The 19,681-nt window shown below is 39.4% G+C and overlaps 2 protein-coding genes across 2 annotated transcripts; both read right to left on the bottom strand.

Moving 5' to 3' along the window:
• tigarb (TP53 induced glycolysis regulatory phosphatase b) lies at positions 1-2,730 on the bottom strand. The gene is made up of 6 exons (XM_046873455.1): positions 2,597-2,730; positions 1,990-2,027; positions 1,749-1,870; positions 1,370-1,447; positions 1,154-1,264; positions 1-740 (listed from the first exon to the last, which is right to left on the bottom strand). The coding sequence occupies exons 1-6, from the start codon at positions 2,629-2,631 to the stop codon at positions 348-350; spliced, it is 777 nt and encodes a 258-aa protein (XP_046729411.1). The 5' UTR covers positions 2,632-2,730; the 3' UTR covers positions 1-347.
• A 3,877-nt stretch (positions 2,731-6,607) lies between these two features.
• ccnd2b (cyclin D2, b) lies at positions 6,608-19,169 on the bottom strand. The gene is made up of 5 exons (XM_046872531.1): positions 18,565-19,169; positions 17,321-17,536; positions 11,980-12,139; positions 9,571-9,719; positions 6,608-6,916 (listed from the first exon to the last, which is right to left on the bottom strand). The coding sequence occupies exons 1-5, from the start codon at positions 18,757-18,759 to the stop codon at positions 6,755-6,757; spliced, it is 882 nt and encodes a 293-aa protein (XP_046728487.1). The 5' UTR covers positions 18,760-19,169; the 3' UTR covers positions 6,608-6,754.
• Between the last annotated feature and the right edge of the window lie 512 nt (positions 19,170-19,681).

The raw sequence follows: 19,681 nt of genomic DNA, 5'->3' as shown, positions 1-19,681 counted from the left end.
TAAAGTGTTCATCAATCTTTATTTTTGACGGCAGAGGACGATTTAACATGTCGCGCCCCCCACACTCCAGAAAAAAGGAAAAAATTCTATGCCATTGTAAATAAAGTGCATTTTGTCAGTCTTAAAGAAAAAACTAAACCGAAGCTTGTCTTTAACATCTCATTCATAATACATACAGTGATACATACAGTAGAGTCCCAATAAATACAGTAAATGTTACAAAAAAATAGGAAATGCAAATTTAATTAGTACGTGTTTTTTGCGACAGAAATCTGAGGACCATAAATAAAGAATATTATACGACACTGATCACAGGTTTGGTAAAAGCTGCAGAGGAGACGACGTGTCTAGTCTTTCAGTCCAGCGAGGTGATCCTTCCTGTTGATGAAGATGCAGTGGAACGCAACAGGTCTCGGGACGTCCTCGTCCGTCCGCAACGTGACGACGAACCTGCAGATGCCCGTGTTGGGGCAGGCTGAGTAAACCTGGCTCATTTTGATCCCCTGGGGCAGGCTGCAGCGCAGCCCATCCACCAGGTGGCGCACGGCAACGCGGATGAAGGCGCCGTGGCTCACCACTAACGCGTGGACGTGCAGGTTCTCCACACCGTCGTCTGCAAATCCTGCGATTGAGGTATCGAGGGCCGATTCGGGGAACGCGTCTGCGCTCGGACCAGGTCTGTGGTCGGTTAGGATGCGCTGGAACATGGACTTGAGGAACTTACGGAAACGGGTTTTTACCTTCACACACACACACACACACACACACACACACACACACACACACACACACACACACACAGCGTATATTACAGCTATCCGTGGGGAATACTAGGCATTTGTGAGGACATGTATGCAGAGGCGGGCAAATTGAGTTTTCTGGTGCATTCAGCTCCCCTATGATATTGCATTAGCTGCAAGAAAAAGAAGAAAAAGCACACACTACCTTTCCCTTTCCCTGCTTGAGAACTCATCACAACGAACTAGCTGATGGGTGGGACTTGGCTAATGACTAAATAGGGAAGTAAAGCCTTATTAAGAGCTTCCGGAATTGAGGGCCTCAGCAGTTGGCAACTTGGTGGTGCCAGAATTTGAACTCATGACCTTTCAACCACAAGAGTTACGCTTCCAGCACTTTGTTCCGAAGCTCGTACCTGTTCGAGAGTTTCTCCTCCTGGTGGTGTGAAATCCCTGCAGGCCTGTCCTGCTGCGTTCGCCATGTTCTTCAGGTCTTCTTTGGGTCGACCCTCGGCCACGCCGAACCCCTGCACAACACATAATGCAGCAGTGTAAAGCGTGAAACTACAGTGGTGCAGAGCACGGGACAGAGCAACGGGACAGAGCTGAAGACATGGGAGCGACAGTCTCACCCTCTCCCTGAGCAACGGATCCAAAACCATTTCAACGCCCGCAGAGTGCAGGTTACTTCTCAGGATGATCTCAGCCGTCTGGAGAAACAGTGAGAGACCCATGAACTTATTCATCTTGTATCAGAGAGTACAGCAAACTAGTGACATACAGGAATAGTGCGTGTGCACACATACACATACACACGCACACACACATATCGCTCACTCACACATACTCACTGTCTCTCAATCACTCACTCTCTCTCTCTCACACACACACAAACACTAACACTTAACATGCTCAAGATTCAAGCCCAGACAGACAGACAGACAGACAAACTCACTCACTCAATCTCTCTCTCTCACACACACACACACACACACACACACACAGTATCACCTGGATGGCCCTCTGCAGGTTGCTGACAAACGCCTTAGTGAAGTGAAGGTCCTGAAGGTACTGGCCTGCAGCCTCTGCCTGCCGAAATCCCATTTCTGACAAGGAAGTGTCAATACCTTGACCTTCACACACAAACACACACACACACACACACACACACACACACACACACACACACACAATATCCCTTTTAACTTTCAGTCATCAGTATTTCCAAATCGTTACAGGTTTTGGCTCATACCTTGCAGCAGCTTGTCCTTGTTGTACTGGGTTTCACCACTAAGGAGAAGAGAACACACACACACACACACACACACACACACACACACACACACACACACACACACACACCATGATGGGTTAGGGTCTCAGACACTTTGAAGTCGCGCCACCAGGGTTCCAGTGGAAAACTGGCAAAGCTGCATAATGAGAACTACAGGGTTCTGATCACATGAGCTCAGCAAGTAAGGATTTATGCACACTCTGGCAACCTTTACAGATTAATTCAGGGTAAAATTAGAGGATTGATCTTTCAGCGAGAGTGAGATTTCTGTGATGGTGTGTGTGTGTGTGTGTGTGTGTGAAATCGCACTCTTACTCCTAAAATCAATTTTATATAAACTCAGACTAGATTAATTGCTTTACACAAACAAACAAACAAGCAAATACACACACGCACACGCACACACACAATATTTCTCTCTCACACACATTCATTCTTCCTTTCTTCTTTCTCTCTCGCTCTCACACATTCATTCTTTCACTCTTTCTTTCTCACACACACATTCATTCATTCTTTCTCTTACACACACTTATTCTATCTTTCTTTCTTTCACACACAAACTTACTGTCTCACGAGCGTCAGACCCAAAGTAAGCATCATAACACACACACGTAGATTCTACTGACTCGTGGAAATGAGACGCAGCTGGATGACGTCACCTAACGGGCGCTCTGTGGGGTTAGTGAAAAACGCGCGCTATCAGGTGGCAGAACCGAGAACTACATCGACGTAAACTGCTTCATGTAGTTATACGAAAAGTTCTTCCGGTCCAACCCAGGTCTTCATGGAAGATGTCATCGTGCAGATGGGTATTGTCATACTGGAACAGGTTTGGGTCTTGTAGTTATAGTGAAGAAAGAAATTTGCTCCCACATCCAGAGACATCCTATACACTTATGTGCCTTCAGCGCACCAGTGTGTAATCGCCACTAGATGGCAGTGTTACAGTAAATGTGAACGACTGCTAATATTACAGCATCACACATTTATCTTTCAGTTCAGGTTATTAGACTGGTGTAATTAATTAGTCATACCTTTAATTAATCTTAGTTTTAATAATAAGTGATTATTTTAGTTGATTAACATACATATTTATTTAAGCAATGCGCCCATACAACCACACAATCACACACACACTCCAAACAAGTGTCCTGATTGAACTTTATTGAACACAAAGGATGTGAAACATGGACTTTTCTCATAATCAAGTTTATAATCAGGGTACAACCCACCAAAATTATTGATCTTTGCTGTAAATTGTATCACAAGTCTGATGTCTGATACACGTAAGAAATATAAAAAAAGTTAAAATTATTACTTATTGCCTGCACCACACACTGATCATATGATTTACACTGGAATTTAGACGAGGTTATAATTAAAAAAAAAAATCAGATTCTTTTTTTTTTTTATCTTCAAGTGAAAAGTATTTTTGCACCAGATTGTATAAGATATATATATATATATATATATATATATATATATATATATATATATATATATATAAACCAACAGCAAAAAAACACTTTTCTTTGAGGTCAATTCGACTTGAGGACAATTTAAGGTGTAAAAAAATCTAAATAAAAAAAATTAAATAGCCTTTACTGTAAATTGCATTGTTGGACAGTTTAAAGAGAAAAAAATGGATTTAAAAACATATACAATTGTGTTTGGTGTAAATAACAACTAAAGGATATAAGAAGGACGATAAAAAACACTTCTGTTTACTGTAAATTGCACGGACGGTCAATTGAAAAAAAAAAAATGTTTATAATAATATTATCTTTGCTATAAATTGCACTGGAGGATAATTTAAAGGAAAGAAACCCTGAAATAATAATAAAAAATACCTATAATGATTTATTTACTATAAACAGCATTAAAGAAGAATTCAATGTAATAAATCCCAAAAAGAAAAAAAAAGTTTGCACTAAAAATTGCACTAGAGGACAATTAGAAGAAAAGACCCCCGGGAAAATAATAGAAAAATAATTGTATTATTTAGATTTATAAATTGTATTAAAGGGCAATTTAAGATATAAAAAAAAAATGTCTTTGCTATAAATTGCACTGGAGGACAATATAAAAAAAAAAACTAAACAAAAACACCCCCAAAAAAAAAAAAAAAAAATAAAATAAAAGTAAAAGTAAAAAATAAAATAAAATTCATAATTAAAAATAATAAAAAAAGAAATTTATAGTAACGTAGCAATTTATAGTAAGGTGATATATATATATATATATATATACACACACACACCTTACTATAAATTGCATTAGAGGACAATTTCTGGTTAAAAATCAAAAAATTAAATTAAATCGTCTTTGTTGTAAATTGCACAATTGGAGGAGAATTTAAAGGGGATAAAAAAAACATTTCTAAGAAAAATAAGGAGAAAAAAATGTTACATAGAAAAAGATATTGCTCCAACCGTGCTTGGAAAGAGCAGATCCAGAGGTGTAGCGTGAACGTTCCTCAGTGTCCATCATTCATCGCTTGCAGTAGAAGCTCCCTGATAAACGTCCACAATGAAGTGAGCGAGCATTTGTTGGTTTTCTTCTCTTCCCTTTTTGCTTTTATCGCTAGCAGTAACACAACAGCAACAGCATGAAGGAAACATACAATATTAAAGAAAAATGTAAAGGCGTATGTTATAGCAGCAAATGAAGTGGAATGTAGGCATGCGGTGCCATGGTGTTAAAATAAAATAAAAATAAAAATAAAGCTTTTTTTTTCCCATTTTAGCAGCATACTGACAGACGATCAGAGAAAATCTTATAAAACAAAAATAATAATAAAAAAAAGCGATATTAATTTGTTCCTCACAAGCGAACACCAGGACACACAGCACATTACACTGGAATGTAACTTTGGAGTAGAACAGCATGTTAGTGCATGATGTCATCATAAGGCACTTTCCTTCGTTCGATGTATTTAATCAGAAACGTTTCGCTTTTTCTTCTCAAATACAGAACGAGTAAAATTCAAGTACGTTTATAAGAGAAAAAAAATTTGAGCAACAACGTATAAAAAGTACTACAATTAGATGAAAAGATCAAATCAATAGGCTTATCTAAATCAAATCTGATACTATGGCCCGAAAATAAAATGTAAAAAAAAAAAAAAAGCAAGCAAAAGAATTCCTATAAAGAAAATCTTATACAAAAAAAAGTATGCAAAAAATGCAAACATTTTTTGATGCAAAATAATAAAATTTAAATCTGCATAATTTTTTAACTAGTACAATAAAATCCAGTAGGCAAAAACCCTCTAATCCTCTTTCAGCAACCTTTGGTTGATGCTTTACCAGTTAAACCCTGCAAGTACACCTGACCTGACCGAACATGATGGGAAACCAGCCCCAATATAAAAAATAACTTAAAAAAAAAAAAAAAAAAGGCTAAATATCTGCTTGGGCACTGAAAATAATTTTGTAGAAATAAAAAAAAAAGAAAAAAAAAGTGCACTTGGTTATGCTTTTGTTGAATTCTTTTCACATCCGAGTGATAACGTTAACTCTCTAAAGGGGGATGGGGGTGGGGGAGGGCTTGCTTAATTGTTTTAAAACATCCCCCCATCAGCCATACCTTCGCTGACTTGCTTTGCCTTTCTCGTAATCGATCACCTTCTCTTTTCTTTCCACGTCATTTGCTTTACTTACAGGAGCCCATCTGAGGGACATTGTCCAAGTTCCCATGTGCTCTTCTGATTCTGCACAGTGAACACCGTTTGGACATGTCAAACCTCCAAACTGAACATCCAATGCGATATGGCAAAAGTATTGGGACACCTGACTTCATCTGCCACTTGCGGTTCTTCCCCAAACGCTTCCAACACGATCGTATATAAAACATCGTTGGATGAAATGCCTCTTTCACTTATTACCCCCTAAGAAATCCAAACTTATTTCTCCAAGAGCTATTGAACACCTTTAGGATGAATCTTTCACTGCATCCCAGGTCACATCACTTCACCTACATCAGTACTTGACTTAAACATCCTTGTATCTGAATGAGCACAAAATCTAGTGGAACATTCACCCAGATCATCACATGGAGTTTATTCGAGCAGATGTTTCGAAAAAACAATAAAATCTCATGCTCAGGTGTCCACAAACACTTATAGCTGACTAGCAGTATTTCCCTGTACCTGCGAACTACATTCGTATCGATCCGTCAAACACCCTCGGTACCGACGTTGTGGACGCGGGGGCGTTTTTTTTTTTTATCGTTGTCCCGGATCGACACTGCGTTCTCATCTCACTCCGTTCTCTCGGGGTAATAGAAATAGTCACAATTCAGTGTGACACTAAACTAGTGCGAATAATATTAACATTAATAATAATAATTATAATAATAATAAAAATAACACTAAAATAGTTAATAACACAAAAATGAAGACAAATAAAAAAAATTTTTTTTTTGTTTGTTTTTTCAGGTACACATACATGTGTGTACACCTACTAAAGATTATATATATATATATATATATATATATATATATATATATATATATATATAAATGAATATATTATTGATTTATATATTTATATAAATATAAATAACTGATCAGCTATAATAATTGTAATCAAATTCTATAATGTATAAATGAGTTTTTCCAGATGAAGGAATTTTGTTGCACATGGTAGAGGATATGAGGGGTTGGTGGTGATGAGGGGTCGGTAGGGGTGGTACGGGCGTAGGGTTGTTGTGCGGTGATGAATCATAAATCGATGTCCCGCACATCTGTCGGGGTGCATGACTGGCTCGGAGGCTCTGCCCCTTTGCTGGTGACGCCGCCCCCCTGATGCTTCTGCTGCCTGCTTTCCCGGAGGCTGCTAGTCAGCAATTGCTCGATCTTCTCCTGACACGACTTCAGACATTCCTGAAAAGAGAGACGGAAAAAGAAAAATACTTTTTATCGCACATACGAACAAATAATGCACCTTTCTCTCTCTCTCTTTCCTGTAATATTGATGCATTCAACCTGCTGATGTCAGGTTTCAGGAGGTTGTCAGTTCCAAGCTGAAAACCTTCTGGTTCATTTGAAAGCTAAAGGTAGAAAAATGTTCTATTACTTTATAAGCTAAGACACCATGGGAAAAAATTAGGAATATGATGTTTGTGTGTGTGTACATAAATGTGCATAATGTCCTTTCTAGCTAGCTATGCAGCTCAACATATTGTGTATGTGTGCGTTTCGCGCGGTGAGCCATAATCCAGATCCATGAGAAGCAGAGGCTTATGTCTGGCCACAAAAATGCAACTCGGAGCACACATTCCTCCATCACAACACACACTCACACAGACATACAAGCACTACCATAGAAATGAACGATGACAAACACACACACACCAAGAAGCAATTTACCTCCAAGCCCACACACACACACACACACACACACACACACACAGACACATGCACACGTCGCTTTATAGCTGCCAGATCCAGCCACAGCCAAATCGTACAGGCTCTCATCATGAAATGTAAATAGCTTCAATATGCAACTAGTGGAAACACCAACAGTCACCAAATGCAGAAACATCAGGGCTGCACTTTATAAAAAACTTTAAACTATTACAGTCTTCTGGAATGACAGAGCAGTACCGCCACACTGACTTGAGCTGACGCTTATTTGGTCAGTAATCTGAGAGCGAGTGAACAAAAAAAAAAAAAATAAATCAGACAAAACCAGTATTAATATTATTTAAAAAATAAAATCAGAAAGACACACGTGGCGGCTTAGCACTACAATCCAATTATATATTGTACTATACTATATAGTAATACTTTACAATAATACACTATACCGTTTTGTACTATAATATTCTATACTACACTTTACTGTACTAAACTACACTCTACTATATGATATAACACTATACAATAATATATTGTACTGTACTACAATATTCTATACTACACTGTAATGGACTATAATGTTCTACACTAAACTGTAATGTGTATCTTATAGTACATTACAGTGTTGTATAGAATACAGCACAAAACAGTGTATAATTGTATAGTGTTTTATAATATAGTATAGTACACAATGTTATACAATAATACACTGTACTGCACTGTCATATTCTATACACCACTGTACTATACTACACTATTGTACTATACTACACAATATAATACTATACAATAATACACTACACTGTACTATAATATATACTACACTGTAATGAACTATACGGTACTACACTATATTGTACTATATTATATAATACTATACAATAATACAATATATTGTATTATATTATAATATAATAATATACATTCTATGTATATCTATTTTATACTACATACACTATACCATACTGTATTGTAATATTCTATAACCACACTATACTGTACTATGCTACACAATTTTGCACTATTCTATAATACTCCATATGGTACTTTTCTATACTAAACTATATTGAACTAATCTATACTACACTATACTGTCCTGTACTTCTCCTACTTCTTCTTCTTCTTCTTTCGGCTGCTCTTATTAGAGCTCGCCAAAGTGGATCATACCTTTCCATACTACCCCATCCTCTATCTGCCGCTTTCAAACCAACTACCTGTATGTCTTCCCTCACCACATCCATAAACTATTATTTTACCCATATACCCCATGTCCCTCCTCTGCACATGTCCAAACCATCTCAATCTAGCCTCCCTCAACTCCAGAATGTCCTGTAGTAAAGGCTTCCACTATTCTTTCTCATAACGACATGGTGTGGCTGATCAGCTTTATCCCCCTGTAGTTACTGCAGGTCTGCACATATTCCTTATTCTTAAAGATCAGTACCAGCAAACTCCTTCTCCATCCCTTAGGCATCCTCAACCTTGAGAATCTTCTTAAAAAATTTAGTCATATACTCCTTCTCTCTTAAACATCTCCACGCTACTACTGGTATGTCAATTAACCTTCTCTCGCTCTCATTTTCCTCATTCATCATTATACTGTCCTGTACTATACTACACAATACTGTTCTTTACTATACTACACTTATATGTACTACACTACACTATAATGTATCATACTGTACAATATTGTACTACTCTTTATTAAAATATACTATACAAAACTGTACTATTCTATGCTAACTGATATGTTACAGTACGACACCTTGCCCCTATTTTATACAATACTGTACAATACTTTTCAGCACTATATTGTGCGATACAAAATGATACACTACTATACTACACTATTCTATACAGTACTGTACTATATAACAATACAATACTATGCTATATTATTCTATACAATATTCTATTCAAAATAAATGAACAAGTGGTCCCCCCCCCACCCCACTCCAATACGTTACCCATTGTTGGGCCACATGGGCTCCGAAACCATTAAAAATAGAAAAAAGAAAAAAGCCCAGGCTATAAACGAAGATCCTGCATAAGTAATAAAGACCCAGATGAGTCCAGACTATGTTGCTAGGAAAGTTAATTTAGCCTCCGTTTAATTCCCAATGAACGACTGGCAGGAGAAAATGTGTATACTGGCAGGGACAGTGTGACACACTTACTACTTCAATATGGGTGATTTTGGCCAGCTGTTCAGTCATGCTCTCGCCCCAGACGCTGCTCTCCGTGTGGTCGATGTGGAGTCCGCACACCGCCGCACCCACACTCCCCGAGGCGATCATCGAGGGAGGGAACATCGAGAAGCTGTGATCTGGAAAGAGACAAACGTTAGATAACGTGAGACGCAGCATGCAGGGAAGTTGTTCACGAAGCATCCTGCACACAATTAACCTCCAGTCTCTGTGTGTGTGTGTGTGTGTGTGTGTGTGTGTGTGTGTGTGGGTGGGTGGGTGTGTGGGTGGGTGGGTGTGTGGGTGTGTGTGTGTGAGATGGCTGGAGGAGATCTGAGCTGTTTCCAGTGCTTCCCACATCTGCTCCGAATTCAGCCAAGAATCCCAGTCAATGTCGTTCCTTAAAGATGCAGCTGTGATTAGAAAAACAGAGAGTAGATCCTTTCCCCTCCACCCTCGCACATTTTTGTATGCGCTTTGCAGTTTATTTTTCAGACGGGCATCCGACCTCATTTGCTAGTTACGAGTAGGTTACATCACTAAACCTAATCCCTCAACCTGGTTTGAATTTGGTGTTTGGTTTAATTCTTTTCTCAGAGGCCGAAGAGGATGTGACAGACAGGCTTGAATAAACATATGGCGAGAAAGCCAGCTGCGATGTGGGCCGCCTCTCATGCCATGAGAACGACATATCCAAACACGAAAAAGAAAACCCCAAACATTTACATTTACTCCCAAAAAGCAGCGGCACACTCTTTGCTGTGGTCGCCGGTTTATAGGCCTTATGAATAGACACAGGCCTGCAGGAAACACACCCAAAGCTGGAAACTATTCCTGCTGACACAAAAATAAGATAAGACCTCAAAAAAAAAAAAAAAGATTTTCTACTCGTCTTTTTAGACGTGCTACATGAAAACGAGGGACCCCCCACTAGCCCAACGTTGCTAACGTGGATTGGAAGTTTGTGCAATTGTTTCGGTTCTCTTTGCATTGTACTTCCATGGCTGATAAAAACACGATTTAAAAGCCTATAGAAATGCAATTGCTCCATTTGAACACCAGAGGTCCCGATAACAAAACTATTATTTTATATTTTTTAGACTGTGTCAGTAATCAGCTGCACTCCAAAGAAAATAATAAATCCACAATGTGGATCGCAATAATTGAAGCATATTATAAGTAATATTGGGTATTATAGTTTAGATGGTCAAATTCGGAAGTCTGGCATTTTTGGATCTTTATTTTTTGTTAAAATGATGCCTTAGGAGCTGCTATGACATTGCTATTAATTTGTAAAGCACTGAAAATCGAATCGAATCATGATTGGAACACATCGTTACACCTTCTCAGTTTGGCTCAATCTCATGAAAGCTATTTTTTTTTTTTTTTGCATGTTACCTATTTGTAGACTGTTGCTCTCTAAATTGTTCATAATGCAAAAAGAACTGAAAAACTTTTCACAGTGGTATGACAAACAATCAGGAAAATTAATAATCTCAATGGGGCAGTCAAAAAATAAAGTTAGTAATACACTAATAAAATAAAATAAAATTTAATGGAATTGAACTTTTCCGGCTACTTTTGTGGTTCAAAGTTGGAGGTACACTGTTGTATCAGTCATCTCTGGATATGGAAGCATGTAATTTTCCCTCGACTTGAACTAGGAGTCCCAAACCTGTTCCAACATGACCATACACAAAGCCGGGGCCATGAAGATATGGTTCACATGGGTTGGAGTAAAAGTTTTTAAGTGACCTGCTCTAAAGCTCTGAACAGTTTTAGGATAAACTGCACCACAGGCATTGCTCAATCTGACTTAATCAACATGATTGAAGAGTGAAAGTTATTAGAACAGCAAATGGGGACTAAATGTTCCAAAAGTTCCACCTCGAATGCAGGATAACATCATTAGACACAATTTGGCAGAATATGAGGTGCAGGAAATAGATAAAATACTCAAATTATTGCCTGATTCCTGGTTTATTTGACTGCTAAAGCCACTTCCGCTCCAGTGTGGTGTCAGAAATGACCATTCTGCTGATTTGGACACCTGGTCTGCGTAAGGTTGATCATTTACATCAGTGCTTAATGCTGCTGGCAAATTCTGACCTGCACTTTATTTCAATTCAAGCCTATTTTTAATAGTCAGTGGATGTTCTTGTGCTCTCGCAGCGATCCTTTTCTGGACTGTGTGTGTGTATGTGTGTGTGTGTGTGTGTGAAAAACAACTGTGAAGTGTTCAGTAAGATTCCAAAAGACACTTTTTTGGCGCTATGACTTGACATCCTACCAAAAAAAAAAAAAAAAGCAGCGAAATTACGTAAATATCCCAAATACCCCAGATTTAATGATCCCAGATTTAATGAATGTCTGCAATTTTTGTATTGATACTTGTAATACCTGTGGCACAAAGAGTAATGAAAGTCTGTGCGTGTTTCCTAATCAGCGTCACTCGGTCCTGGGGTAAGGGAAGCTTGTGTAAGATGTGCTCCACAAAGTCATGGGGTGTGACAGCTGCCAGGTTCCATTTCAATTTTCCCAGAACTATCAACTCCCAGCTCTAAAAAGACAGAGATAGAAAAAAACAGAAACAAAGAAATAAAGAAGCATTTGCTTTCAGGAAAAAAGCTGGATTTCTATAAAAGCTTAAAATTTTACTGTAAAACTTGTATAGTAGCCTGTGTATTACAGATTTAATTGTAAATCGTAAATCAACAAACAATTCAAATATCTATACAAACACCTGTGTGTATAAAGTCCCATTTTAAGAACATTGGCAACAAAATGAAGCTGAAGTTCTGTTGGCAGGAACACAGTACATTCAATCATGTGGAATAGATGAAGTTTAGAATCACTAGGATTCTTCCTAGAGCTATTAAAACTGGGCTACAAGTGCCTTGGTCAGAGATGGGACCAAGAGATCCTTGGACACGCTGAGAATGCTTCAAAAGTCCATAGAGATACGAGAACCTGCATGAACCAACTCAGAAATGCTCCCTCAATCAACCCCTTTATGGGGGGGCTATGAGAAAATCAGTCTTAAGGAAAATATGGAAACTATGTTATGTCTCAGCGAAAACCTGGTCCTGCTTATCAACTGGTGAACCATCCCTATGGTGAAGTAGGGCAGGATCATAAGATAAGGGTTGCTTCTCAGCATCAAGGGCAGAATCAATGGAGAAGATACATGAAGTAGAGGTCGACCGATTAATTGGATTGCTGGAACGAGAGGTAAAAATCCATAACGATAGTTTTTCCGGGTTGCGTCTGAGAAGGTCCGCTGTCATTATATAGTACAAGAGCGGCCTCTAGAGGAGAATTGATGATGCCACGTGCTTCGTGCTTTACCTTATTCAAGTTAGCTCATAGCCCATTAACTAAGTTAAAATAAAAATTAAATAAAAATTGACTGATTTAAAAATCTATTAGTAAATCTATTATTTCAAAAACTATTGGTTGATTAATTGGTTATTGGCAAGTAGCATTCAACCTATCTATCGATTTTGGTAAAATCCATGGAGTAAAAAAAATTAAAATAAAAATTTTTCAAAAGATACAGTCGACCTCTAACATGAAGCCAATACAAAGAAGTCCCTGAATAAAACCCAAACCGGGACAATCTAAAACCCTTAACGTGAAAAAAGTAGGTATAAAGTGTTAGAAGCATCATTCTTGTGTTCTATAATCTATATATAATAACCTAAATATTTTGTAAGTTATCAAAGTCATTAAATTGCATGGAACTGCATTAAAATTAATGAATGATAAAAAAAAAAAAAAAAAAAAAAGCCCCAATCTCAAAAAAAAAAAAAAAAGCCATTTGAAGTCAGGATCCCATGGGTGAAAAAAAAAACGTCTCAAGAAGCGAAGGATGAAGTGAGGACAACAAGCCCTTCAAGCCCCCTCATTCTAATAATGGCCAAACAAAACCTCACTCTCCTCCCTGATGTACACACACACACACACACACACACACACACACACACACACACACACACACACACACACTTCCTTTCTACAGGAAGTGTTCTGAGAAATGCTCCATAGCTGGTGGAAACACACTCTAAATGCAGCTTCTGCTTTTATTTCCTGTTAACTAAGGAGGTGCCACTGAGCTAGTCATCTCAAATATATAATAATGTGTGCAACAGGTTTACCGTTAAGTGGAATGTTTTAACTTGTCAAAATGGTACTGGACTTTCTCCAACAGAAGCGAACATGGGCATGCTATTTTTGGCTGGATTACAGCTTTTACGATTAGCAAAGTCATTCAAGTTACTATGGCAATCAGAACAAAACAGTGCATGTTGCTAAACGGTGCGTTGGACAGAATTCGTGTTCAGCAGTTACAAGGTGAACTACATTAAACCTTTGAATGCTTAATCCTTGACCCCATCCATGAACACAAAGTCCCACCTTTCAAAATCTACACAACGGTTGAAAGAGTCCATCATCGTTGGCTTGGCACCCAGCTAGCTATCTTTCTCTGTGTGCTTGACCAAGCATAAAAGAATTTAGGTACAAACATGCAAAACAAACACAGATGTGCCAAGTAAATACATGTGTAACGATTCAAAGATTTGCACTTTGCATAATAGAAATTTGATCTGTCACTTCTGCATCGGATGCAAGTGTACTTTTTGAACACCAGGGGCGCCAATCTATATTAAAATATATCTAGAGCATACTAGCCACATGATCACATTCTTGCATGAAGGAATCAGTGGAGCAGTTGTGGAGGATGGCAGGAGCATGGTGCAGTGGGAGATGATAGAGGGAGCATGGTGCAGTGGGAGATGATTAAGGGATCAGTGGAGGAATGGTAGATGATTGAAGAAGCATGGTAGCGGAGCACTGGGGTGGTGTTGGAGTATTTAGGACAGTGCAGTTAAGTCGTGCTGCTCCCTTTTGGGTCAGGCTGAATGCTCCTCAATATTCAAACCCTTCACAATCATCACCTTTGTTACAGCAAGTGCATTTCAGCAATCAAGCAAGCAGCCAATGCAGCCAAGTAATCACTTTGTGATTTGAGAAAAACACTTAGGCAAAACCAACGTAAAAACTGGCAGTACTTTTCCAAGATGGAGTATTAGTGAGGAGGATAAAGCTGTAGTAGTGTCACAACCTGGTCGGTAAATGGATTTTGGGATTTTGACCATCTGATTTCCAAAAATCACAGAGGTTGTTGCATAAGCATTTAGTCCCCCTCGGAGTAGGATCACCTCTGGCTTTCTCAATCGGCAGATCAAGGCCCCCAGATTGAGATCTGGGTTCTGACTGGGTCATCCTAACACTCTAGGCTTCCTTGGTAATAAACCACTTCAATGTATGTAGTCAGGTCTTGTCCAGTTGTAAATCAAACCATCACCAAGACTGCAACAGATTTTCATCTGGGGTTTTCCTGTTTTACTATATCCATTTTCCCCACACGCCTCATGTGTTACCTGCTAATAAAGCCACTAATGCTACAACTACCATGCTACACTGTAGCCATGACATTCCAAGACTGTTGAGTAGTTCTGGGTTTCTCCCAGCTTAGCATTTTGCACCAAGGCCAGAAAGACCAGTTTTGGTCTCATGAGACCAGAGAACCTTTTCCAACAATTTTCGTCATTGTTGCTTAGCCAAACTTTGTACAGGTTCACTTCTACAAAGCTTTTCCACTGCACTAGAACTGTGGATCTCTTCTGCTCTTTCAGTGATACCTTTGTATGATTGAGAGCCTTCTCAGGGTGGACGAGCTTTTCTAACAAATGCATTCGATTCTTATTTAAACGGTTCTACGTAGTCCCTGACTGCTACTTTTCCATAGGTTTTGTGCCAACCTTGATTTCAGGAGCTTTTCAGGAGCAAGTGTATTGACACAGTAACAAAGCAAATACACTGTATGGACATAAAACCATTAGATTCGTATGTGCTTTCATAACATAACGTCATACATTTGCTGTTATAATAAACCTGCACTCTTCTGGGACGATGTTCCACTAGATTTTGGAGATTTGCTCTCATTTAGCCAGAAGAACTCGAACAAAGTCAGATGCTGATGAGATAAGGAAGACTGGGGTGCGTTCCGATTCATCCCAAACGTGTTCAATAGGGTTTATAGCTCTACAAAAGACTACTTAAGATTTTCCACTCCAACCCATATCTTCTCTCTTTGTCCACACATGGTGGAGCAGGTTTGGGTATCCTGATTGAAGTGAAAAGAAAATGTCATGCTAGCGCTTCCAAAGCTTCCAACTGAGACATATGTCTAGAACATGCAGGTGTCTCAGACCCCGAATTTCTTTGTAATATCCCACTAACAAATATACTCTGCAATGATCTGGTGGATCTAATCAGTTCAAGACTAATTCAAAATTATTTAAATTGTTCAAAATGATGAGATCAGGGGTTCCACAAGCAACTCGGCCTAAATAAATCTAGATTTCTGCATCAGCTTCCTTCTGGCTAAATATAAACGAAACAAATCCATTGTTTTACATGACAATATGTATGACCCAACCTTAGAATATGGGGGTCTTTCAGCTGGTCTAAGGAGTTGTTTTCGAACTGTTTGGTTCTAAAGAGTGAAAACGCGGGTCTATTAAACCCAAGAAGGAATTGAAACAATACAGAAAAGACCTTTTTAGATTTGGCAGAACGATGGGACTGACTGAGTCAGCCTCTCACATTTCCACTGCTCCACTTTGCCCACACACCATACAGACACTGCACCGCTTTATGCGAACCGACATCTCAGTGAGCGAAAAAAAACGTAACAAACAACAACAAAAAAAACTTCTTTTTTTTTAACGCATCTGTTGTTTGCCGCGTGTATTTCCACCTGGTTTAAAAAAAAAAAAAAAAAAAAAAAAAGGTTATGGAAAATGCCAATGAGGGTAAATTGAGCATCGTGGGCGTTTCATGATAGATTCGGTTCAGGTGAAAAGCATGACATAGCAAAAATACTTGCATAGTAATTTCCTGTAGACTTTCAAGATGATGCCATTAAGAACTAAATCCAAGTTTCATCAGGCAAGCAATTACATTTGCAAAGTTTGGGGTGTGCTCTAATTAATAGACATTTTTAGGCTTCATCTCTGCAAAATCAAAAAAAAATTTATGGGACGCACAACTTTTCAGGCCATAGTTTTTCTTGCCTGAATCTGGAGACACACAATTGTATAGGATGTCTTTGGATACACTAATATGAACTTCTCCTCACTAGGAGACCCAAACCTGTTCCAGCATGACACGCAAAGCCAGTCCCATTAAGATATGTCTACAAGGGTTGGAATGGAAAGTTTCAAATGGCCTGATAAATTGGTACGATATGTCGGGACGCTGCAGGAATGTATGGTGTTCGACAGAGTTCAGTCGTCTCGGCGTTGAATGCGCATCTTTTTCTGCGTTTTTGGTGTTTCGAAGCCCAATTTAATTTCAGCAATTTAAATTTTAGCTACACGTGTTCTTCTCACTGCTCGTGTTGTCTGGCTTCGCCCCCTTCACTTACGAACCAGCGTTCATCCGTGTGATTGCTGCCACATACATATACATGTGTATAGTTTTACATACTCGACTTCTGAGGTCTTTAGAACGCATCTCCATTGTAAGTCGGGTACTAGCTGTGTATGTGTTTATATATACTGTATATACACACACACATTGGCCCATATCACCCAGTTGTACCCTACAGAGGAAAACTGGCTCGAGATACCCGCCTCAGGCACGTCGCTCGATTTGATGGACTCAGTCTTACCAGCAGATCCTGAGACGTAATCGAGTTGTCCGTGTACAAACATAGCTTCCTGGCAGATAACGGCTGGTTCGATTTCATCTTGGATGCCAGGAAGAGGCACACGGCGCCGAGGAGCTGCAGGCATGACTTTTTCGTCTGCACGGCCGACAGAAAGCGGTCCAGGTAATTGACAGCCAAAAGAAAAACCTCTTCCTCGCACTCCTCTTCTTCGCAAACCTGTGGAAGACATGGAAAAAAATGAACGTGTGTGTGTGTGTGGGTATGTGTGTATGTGTGGGTGAAAAGCCAATTCTCCACAATGCAAGCATAAACAGGCTCATCGTACTGCTGCCAAACCTGTCAAAAGGAGGAGGGGAACACAAGCTCTCGAGCGAAGACAATTTATTTACGTACAGTATGACTCAACATAGGAAGTTATGGAATCGCACATGATCGCTGCAAAACTGCAAAAACACCCACACAGACGAGCTTTAGTGATTCAAGTGCGAGAGGATTTTAAAGAAATGAAACCCCACACAATGGCTGGGAAATGTTTTTTTTTGTTTTTTTTGTAAGCCTATTTGACATCCTAACTAGGACTCGATTCACGATGCATTGTAACTTCACCAGCTTTCATCACTTCCGTAGTTCTTTTTTTTTGGTTTCCAAGAATTCAGTTCAAAACCCTCATTGCCAGAACATTATGTACATTTCATTCTGGAGGACTTTTAAAGAATTAAAGTAGGAAGTCATATTTTTTCAAACTTTTTCTCGAGGAGTTTTTTAATAGTTTATGTGGAACTATCCATTACATAGATTTATTTATGTATTTTTTTTTTATCATTTTTATTTTACTTCCTGGGCCTTCGAGTTCAAACAATCTTCCGCCCCTCACACACACACACACACACACACACACACACACTCGGCCACTTTAGAACCTCCAGAAAAACCATGACATCATCCAGTGTTATTTCAAAAGAAATGTTTTATAAGGGAAGTGGTAACTTAAGACATCTGGACTTCTGACCTGAAGATCTTGAGTTTAAATTCCAGAAGCATTGAGATGCAACTGCTGGACCCTTGAGCAAGTCTCTCAACTGTTTAGATGAAGAAGGGCGTTTGCCAAATTCCATAAATGTTAATGGAATTTTCGGGATGCATGCGCTCGTGCATAAGTTACTTTTTAATGTTTAATATAAAAAAAAATGGACACACGCATACGTACAGTATGCATACACACACATGCATACACAGTAACCAACCTCTAGCATCCAAGTGGCCACTATCCTCCTCATGTAGGGCTTCAGATCTTTTTGAACGCTCTGGAAATAAAAAGGTTGTGGGAGAAAAGTGTCCTCGACCTCTAGCAGACTCCGCAGCACCCTGTCGTTCCGGAATATGGTGGGATCTAGAAAAGCTTTGACCACCACTGGTTTTTCGTGGCAAAACAACTCCATATTCACTTTCCTTTGCGTTTCAGAGTGACTGCGGCAGAAGACGAGGAGAAAGAGCAAGTGAGAGGAGAGGAAGGCAGGAGAGCATCAGGGTCGTTCTTTCCTCTACCTCATCACCACCACCTTCTCCACCTTCTTCTTCTTCTGGCCTCCAGTCGCTTTCTGCTCGTCACCAGCGCTGCGCCGCGCGCGCGTTAAGCCGAAGCGAGCCGCACCGCACCGCACAGCCGCGCACACGCCCACGCACGCGCATACGCACGAGTTCCCCGCCAACGCACGCGCATATGCACGAGTTCCCCACTACAGTGGGCCATCACTTGCAACGGAGGAACTCTTAACCGGCTTCACGACCACCCAGTACGCACGACTTTTCTGCCCCTCCTACCCTCTTACCCTCCCTCTCTCTTTTCCACCCAAAAGGAAAAAAAAAAAAAAAGGATCGTTGCACATGCGCTTTCACCAACTCAAGTACCCTTCTTTAAAGTTGCAGAAATGTTCGACTCAAAATAAGTCACAATGCACAATCTTTAGTGCCTATAATGTAACTGGCCACTTTATTAGGAACACCTGCACATCAGCAGAACATGTACCAATGCAGATGCAGGTCAGTGTTCCAACCACATAAGTGTGACCGTTGTGACTTCAGGACATGTTCATTGGCTGGTGGCACTAAATGTGAAATGTGGAATAAAAGCACTGTGCTCTATGATGTGAAAAGGGAGCTGTACAGATGAATTTTACTCCTGGTTTTATCTCTTTGCACAAGAACATCGATGAGTCACGATGAGTTATACCCATCTGAAAATTTCAGATAGCTTCTGGGAATCTGGGAGGTGAATGGTGCGGAAAACAAAAAACATCTGATGTGATATGTGGTTCTTTCTAAAATTTTGAGCACAAACTTGAAGTCTTCGGGTGCGCTTCT

The sequence above is a fragment of the Silurus meridionalis genome, chromosome 18, assembly GCF_014805685.1.
Source record: "Silurus meridionalis isolate SWU-2019-XX chromosome 18, ASM1480568v1, whole genome shotgun sequence".
NCBI classification, from domain to species: Eukaryota; Metazoa; Chordata; class Actinopteri; order Siluriformes; family Siluridae; genus Silurus; species Silurus meridionalis.
This window is presented reverse-complemented; position numbering and strand designations above follow the sequence as displayed.

Bases quoted from the DNA above. Each gene is read 5' to 3' on its own strand.
- tigarb (XM_046873455.1), bottom strand. From the start codon at position 2,631: ATGATGCTTACTTTGGGTCTGACGCTCGTGAGACA. The intron at 2,028-2,596 runs GTAAGTTTGTGT...TCTTCTCCTTAG, and splicing joins GGTCTGACGCTCGTGAGACA to TGGTGAAACCCAGTACAACA. The intron at 1,265-1,369 runs GTGAGACTGTCG...TGTGTTGTGCAG, and splicing joins ATCCGTTGCTCAGGGAGAGG to GGGTTCGGCGTGGCCGAGGG.
- ccnd2b (XM_046872531.1), bottom strand. From the start codon at position 18,759: ATGGAGTTGTTTTGCCACGAAAAACCAGTGGTGGTCAAAGCTTTTCTA. The intron at 17,537-18,564 runs GTTGGTTACTGT...TGTCTTCCACAG, and splicing joins TGGCCACTTGGATGCTAGAG to GTTTGCGAAGAAGAGGAGTG. The intron at 12,140-17,320 runs GTAAGACTGAGT...CTGTCTTTTTAG, and splicing joins TTACGTCTCAGGATCTGCTG to AGCTGGGAGTTGATAGTTCT.